At 51.9% G+C, this 7,500-nt stretch overlaps 1 protein-coding gene across 1 annotated transcript in view; it reads right to left on the reverse strand.

Moving 5' to 3' along the window:
* Window positions 1–350: 350 nt before the first annotated feature.
* LOC115553655 (protein Wnt-2b-A) overlaps window positions 351–7,500 on the reverse strand; it is a 12,463-nt gene continuing 5,313 nt past the window's right edge. The window contains exons 3-5 of the mRNA XM_030370112.1: window positions 4,406–4,683; window positions 3,154–3,418; window positions 351–744 (exon numbers count right to left, since the gene is read on the reverse strand). Of these exons, the coding sequence (XP_030225972.1) occupies window positions 515–744; window positions 3,154–3,418; window positions 4,406–4,683 (773 nt within the window). The 3' untranslated portion in view covers window positions 351–514. The remainder of the gene's footprint in view (window positions 745–3,153; window positions 3,419–4,405; window positions 4,684–7,500) is intronic.

Here is a 7,500-nt window from a genome sequence, read left to right on the forward strand (position 1 = left end):
CCCCCACCATGGCCGACGTCGCAATTCATATTCACGGGAATCGATCTGGAGTGCTTTAATGGAGCCGGGTTGGAGAAGCCGTGCAGGGAGGAGCCAGGAGCGGGGGGGTGGTTTGGGGGTGGGGGTGGGGTTGGAGGTGGAGGGGGAGGGCTGGTTAAGGACGTAGTAGTGGTTTACGTTTCTTCTGACACACTTTCCCCGGATGACCCATCTCATAGGTTGGGGGGGAGGGGAGGGGGGGAGGGGGGAGGGGGGGGGGGGTGGTTGTTGGAGGCTGGGTGTTTGTCGTCATCATCATCGTCACCATCATCATCATCACCATCATCATTGTCACCAGCATCATCATCCCCATCATCATCATCGTCATCATCATCATCGTCCCCATCATCATCATCATCATCATCATCATCAACCCAATCATCATCATCATCATCGTCCCCATCATCATCATCATCATCATCATCATCGTCGTCGCCATCATCATCCTCATCTTCGTCCTGGTCGCCGTGGGCCCTCAGGTCTGCTCCAGCCACTCGGCCCGCTTGGGGGCCTTGCAGGTGTGCGTGTCCACCGCCTCCTCGCAGTCCTTGCACTCCACGGCGCAGCACCACTTGAACTTGCACTCGCACTTGGTGATGCGCTTCTCCCGCGTGGTGTCGTAGCCCCGCCCACAGCACATCACCTCGCAGCCGTCGGTGCCGCGCGACGTCTTGTTGCACACGCGGCCCGCCGTGCCAAGAGAACCTGCGGAGAAACCGGAAGAGGGCGGTCAGAGGTCGGCCCCCCAGATCACGGGAGGTACATCGGCCCCATAACCACTGTCACCGGGACTGACTGTCCTGATGGGGTCTGCAGGCCGTTAACGTGCAGTGTCGCTCATGGTCCAACACAGGAATAATGAAACACCACTGAGGTTCTAACGCTGGTAAATGGTAAATGGACTGCATTAAGTCTGCGCTTTTCTAAGAACAGGCCACTCAAATACTTTACAAAATTGCGTAACATTCACCCATTCATGCAAACGTTCACACACCGACGGCGGAGTCAGCCATGCAAGGCGGCAGCCAGCTCGTTGGGAGCAGTCAGGGTGAGGTGTCTGACTCAGGGACACCTCGGCACTCCGGGGATCGAACTAGCAACCTCCCGGTGACCAGTTAACCTGCTCTACCTCCTGAGCCCCATGCCTCCACAGTTGGGAGTGAACGGCAACATGAAGAACTACACCTGTTCACTGACTGAACATCCTTCACGGAGTTATACCTGATGTAAATAAACACCTATTCCAACTGTCTTTTTTAATAAAAAGCGCTGAACAGAGAGAAGACCTTCCAAAGGTCTTAATAGAAATCCCCTGAGCTCAGCCCATTGATGTGTCTGCACTGGTTGTTACCTAACCCACTGGCATGTTGTCTGTGTCTTGCATGGATGTCATCCCCACAGAGATTAAGGGACGGTATTTGGTGGGACAAGTGCCCCGATGGAACTGCTGTCTATCACAACAAGCTGCCCTTTAGAATAACAGACCCACGCACGCAACTATGCACTGTTGGTACAGCGCCCTATACTTACACCGCCTTTTTCCCAAGCCAGGGCTCCCTTTGAAGCCATGCTCTGTGTGTGGGTATGTGTGTGACAGGGTTAAATGGACACTGGAGCGTGACAGACAGACAGACAGGCACTCAAACACACACACACACAGAAACACACACACGCACACACACACACACTGGGGCCCACTCTGCCCTCCAGCTACGCTCGGACCCGGCCGAGAGAGAGAGAAGAAGGGTATGAGAAAGAGAGAGAGAGTGAGAGAGAGAGAGAGAGAGAGAGAGAGAGAGAGAGAGAGAGAGAGAGAGAGAGAGAGAGAGAGAGAGAGAGAGAGAGAGAGAGAGAGAGAGAGAGAGAGAGAGAGAGAGAGAGAGAGAGAGAGAGAGAGGAGAGAGGAGAAAGAGAGAGAGAGAGAGAGAGAGAGAGAGAGAGAGAGAGAGAGAGAGAGAGAGAGAGAGAGAGAGAGAGAGAGGAGAGAGAGAGAGAGAGAGAGAGAGAGAGAGAGAGAGAGAGTGAGAGAGAGTGAGAGAGTGAGAGAGAGAGAGAGAGAGAGAGAGAGAGAGAGAGAGAGAGAGAGAGAGAGAGACACTGTGATGGACAGAGGATAAAAATGAGCTGCATGTGTCCCTAGGCGGTGGATTCCACCCGAAGGGTTGTAGGGTTGTTTGTTTTTGTGTGTGTTGGGGCGGGGGGTGGGGGGGGGGAGGGACGACCAAGTGTAGCCATCATAAGCGAAAGGAAAAATGTTGCTAGAAACGGTCAGAAGTCGAATTGAAGGGGATTCAAATAAGTTAGTACTGTGAACCGGCCTAGTAGCGTGTGACGAAGTTGGTGTCTGTGTGTGCGTGTGTGAGTGTGTAAGAAGGGAGGGGGAGGAGGTGGGTCTGTGTGTATGGGTGGGAGTGCATGTGTGTGTATGAGATGTCAGAAGAATGAGGGGGTCAGGTGGTCACAGAGCCCCATGTCCCCAGGGCGTAGAGACATTAGCTTCCACAGACATCACAGGCCTACCTGCTGTGTTATTTATCTAACACCATGCACCCCCCCGACACACACACACACACACACACACACACACACACACACACACACACACACACACACACACACACACACACACACACACACACACACACACACACACACACACACACACACACACACGTCAAGCATCAACACATCCAACACAAACACACACACACACAAACGTCAAGCATCAACACAGACACAGACACACATACACACACACACACACACACACACACACACACACACACACACACACACACACACACACACAGACACACACACGTCAAGCATCAACACATTCAACACACACACACAAACACACACACCCACAGCAATACATCACCCAGTCGGGGGGTGATCCATCTACGTCCATGGGAAAGATCTTTTTAGTCCTTTTGTCTTCTACCCCCCGCCCACCACACACACACACACAGACACGCACACACACACACACACACACACACACACACACACACACACACACACACACACACACACACACACACACACACACACACACACACACACACACACACACACATACACCAGCCCCCCTCCTCCCGTCTCACTACCAACCTGCCGACTTATCCTGCAGACAGTAATCGGGGGAGTTCTCAAAGTAGACCAGGTCGTTCTTGGTGGGCTTGCGGAAGGCCTTGTTGGCCACAGTGAAGCCGGTGCCGTCCTGGTTCATGGTCACCTCGATGGCGCCGTTGTACTTCCTCCTCAGGTAGTCGCCCGTCTTCCTGAAGTCCGCCATGGCCATCCAGCAGGTCCGCAGGGCACAGGAGCCGCTCACGCCGTGGCACTTGCACTCCAGCTTCATGAAGCGCTTCACCGCCTGTGTGGGGGAGCGTGGGAAGGGTGAGAGGGTGAGTGCTCGTAGCCGGGTCACCTCGTTGGGGCTGGACGCCGCCCTCGGCGTGCCGGTGTGGAGCTGCAGACCGGGTCAGAAGCCTGTGTGTGTGTGAGGGATGCAACCCCACGCCAACCCAACCTCACTGAGAAGATTAAATTGAATTAAATTAAATTAAATTGTATTTGTACAGCCCTTAAAGGTCCCATGGCATGCTACTTTAATGATGCTTTTATATAGGTGTTAGTGGGCCCCTAATACAGTATTTGAAAACATTCAAGAAATTCAGCCTTGGTGCAGAATTACAGCCACTACGAGCCAGTACCACAATGAGCTTTCCACAAGCGTGCAGTTTTTTTAGAGGCGGGTCAAGGTGGAGGATGGGGGTGTGGCCCTGAGCAGCTTGCGGCCACAGAACCATGCGCTAGTGTTTAACAGTGGATGTATCGCAATGGCTCGGATTCATAATATCATCCGGAGGCGCACACAGCTTTTGGCCGTGTTCTGTAAATATTCTAGAACACTCCGGGTGCTCCGGCGGGAGTCCTGGAGCTCTATATCTAAATAATATAATATAATATATAGATATCTATATAATGTAATATATATTATCACGGCCAACACATATTATGAGACACCCGATTTGGTTCCCCATCGGGATTCCTGTTCCCCGTCGAAACGCGATGTTAACTGACTCTGCCCACAGGACCAAGTTGCGTGAGATTGTTGCGTGAGATTGCGTGAAAACGAGATTTCCCTATTATTTTGTTGTCATTTAATTCCACAACAGTACCCTACACATTTATAGATGTGTTGTGACGGCTGTGTGGCGCCGTGTTCAGCGCGTACCGAGCCACCGTCGGACGCGAGAACACAAGGACGCAAGGACACGAGGACACGAGGACACGAGGACACAAGGACGCAAGGACACGAGGACACGAGGACACGAGGACAGGAGGACGGGATGCTTACGGCTCGGCCACAGCGGTTGTTGTGCAGGTTCATGAGCGCCCGGGCGTCGCGCACCGCCCTCTCCTTGGCGTCGATGAACACCTTGGCGAACTTGATCCCGTAGTTGATGTTGTCGCTGCAGCCGCCCCAGTCGAAGTCGCCCCGCTCGTCGCTGGCCCGACCGCGCTTGTGGGGGTCGCAGTTGCAGGTCTTCAGCTCGCCCTGACTGCAGGCGCGGGTCAGAGCGTACACCACGCCCGCCGAGGACACCGCGTACACAAACGCCGCCTCACGGCTGCCTGCGTGGTCGGGAGGGAGGGAGGGATGGAGGGAGGGAGGGAGGGAGGGAGGCATGGAGGGATGGAGGGAAGACAGGGAGGAAGGGAGGGAGGGAATGAGGGAGGAAGAGAGGGAAGGTGGGAGGGTGAGTGGGAGGAAGAGAAGGAGGGAGAGCGGGATTGAAGGAGGGAGGGAGGGATGGATGGGAGGGAGGGAGGGAGGGGGGGAAGGGAGGGGGGGAAGGGAGGGAGGCAATGAGGGAGGACGAGAGGGAATGAGGGAGGGAGGGAGGGGGGGAGGGAGGAAGAGAGGGAGGGAGGGAGGGAGGGAGGGAGGGAGGGGGGGAGGAACCAAGGAACGAATGATGGTGGAAGGGTAAAGAAAGAGACATGTTAGACCAAAGGCCTTTCGGAACACGAATCATATCTGAGTACCTTCAAAGAGACATAAAGATCTAAAATTGACTTTCTTCGTACTTGTGATTATCTTACACACACACACACACACACACACGCACACACACACACACACACACACACACACACACACACACACACACACACACACACACACACACACACACACACACAAACCCAGAGCCCCTTCAGGCTCAATAGTCCAGCTGACGGGGGCACATCAGGCTCGGTATGGAGACTAAGACAGCTCTGTTTAAATATTAGCATGGAGATAATCCTAGCAGTGAGGCTCTCCTCTGCTCACATAAATTGTTTAAAGACAGGCACAGTGATACCCCATTAATCTGCGCCACAATGATGTCATGACACCATCTAGCATCGCTATTCACTATTTGCTATTCACATCTGTTCTCCTGTTCTGCTCGCTGCACCGCCTCGGAACATGACTCACCCACCATGTGACCAGACATATATATAGATAAGGGCTCGGAAAGCATGGACCCGAGAACAGCCCAGGTACGGCCAGCCACCCCAGGGACCTGCCTGTAGGTGAAGTCCTCCGAGGCCCACACTGCTCAAGTTTTTTCTTGACCTCTTGGGGGGCTAGGATCAGGGAGGTGTCTCAAAGATATGGCCTCTTAAGCCCTTTGAGACTGTACCGGCGATAACATTTTTTTGGAATTGAATTGAATTGAACCTGCTGTTTATGGGGATTCTACTGCATGAGCACACAGGATTGCTGAGGGTGTTGCTTGAATCCCATTGTTCTCTCAACAATACAAGTCAGACTCTTTGGGGGATTGAAAGAGAAACTGGGAAGGGACTGAACTGAACACGGACTGACTCTCTAAACCCCCATGAACCTTGAAGAGGCCCGCGGGGATGTTGTTGTGTTGTCATCCTTCAACCTGCCATGACTGCCTGCCGGCAAGAAAATCTCTATAAATATTTACATCTACATTACTGTTTATTGCTCTCTAACACACACACACACACACACACACACACACACACACACACGCACGCACACACACACACAAGTGGTGTCGGTGCTGTATCTGCTACTTGTGTCTGAGCATCGGCGGCCCGCACAAATGAGAGAGAGAGAGAGAGAGAGAGAGAGAGAGAGAGAGAGAGAGAGAGAGAGAGAGAGAGAGAGACAGAGAGAGAGAGAGAGAGAGAGAGAGAGAGAGAGAGAGAGAGAGAGAGAGAGAGAGAGAGAGAGGGAGAGAGAGAGAGAGACAGAGAGAGAGAGAGGCAGAGAATCAGAGAGAAAGGGAGAGAGACAGAGAGAGACAAAGGGAGCCAGACACCAACACTCCCAAGACACACCACAGTGTTTTAACGCCAAAGAGATGTGGGCCTTGTTGCTCCGCGTTGAAGATGCACTGGTCGATGTGATCTGTAACCAGATATCCACTTTCCAACATCTTTGATTTTAGTCAAGCAAGACGTTGAAGTAATGCCTCTTTTCCTCTCTCTCTCTCTCTCTCTCCTCTCTCTCTCTCTCTCCACCGGCCATATTCCGGTAAAGCCCTAACAAGGACTTTAGAGGTAGTCTCGTTTTTGGGAGTTTGTCCTACCAGCTTCACTTTCTCCCATCCCAGAGCGGTCATTCAACTCTCTGGTGGTTCATGCATTTGTTTGGAAAAGACGAGTTTATGAAGAACTGCTGTTTGCAAGATGAAAATCATTCTTTTTAATGGACCAGTAGTTGTGGCTTTGGATTCACAGTCCTCTGGTATTCGTGCCGTAAAGCTTCAGATCTTGTGGTTTGGTCCACCCCATTGAGAAGCATTTTCAGAATTTGACATTTTTGTCCAAACAAAGAAAGGTTGGAGATGCTGCCAATAAAAACGATTATCTAATTTGCACAATGCGTGTTATTAAAATGAGTCAAGATTTAAAGAGACTGGTTGGCCAAACATTCTGACAATTCCATCTCTGATGCATTACAGGAAAACTGATTCATCCATGAGAGGACGGATCAGTTTTCTTGAACAGGCCATTTCTTTACAAAGGCAGAAAGCACGCCAAATATCTTCTGTGCTTCTGGAGAATACCAAGGCATATTGAAGAACCGACACTGCTTGTCTAATAGCAAACCATTAAACATTGCAGATTCTGTCAAATGGAAGCCATTTGTAGTTGTAGAAGCTAGGTGCCACTGAAAGCGCTGTGCTAGTTCCCCCAGCGGCAGCTAGGACCCCCTGGTGGTGAAGCTCATGCTTGAGGGACTGGCACAGACAGACCCTCTGAGGACCTGTCGTTGCCTTTCAGTGGTCGGATTCAAAAAGACCGGTCCCCGTTCAAAGTGAATGGGAAAACGGTGATTACAATTTTTAGAATATAAAGCAAATACGCTATTTCCTGTGTTCGGTTCAGTCCTCAGGAGCTGTTAATCTTCATGTTCAGTAGTGG

Source organism: Gadus morhua, chromosome 1, assembly GCF_902167405.1.
Source record: "Gadus morhua chromosome 1, gadMor3.0, whole genome shotgun sequence".
Lineage (NCBI taxonomy): Eukaryota > Metazoa > Chordata > Actinopteri > Gadiformes > Gadidae > Gadus > Gadus morhua.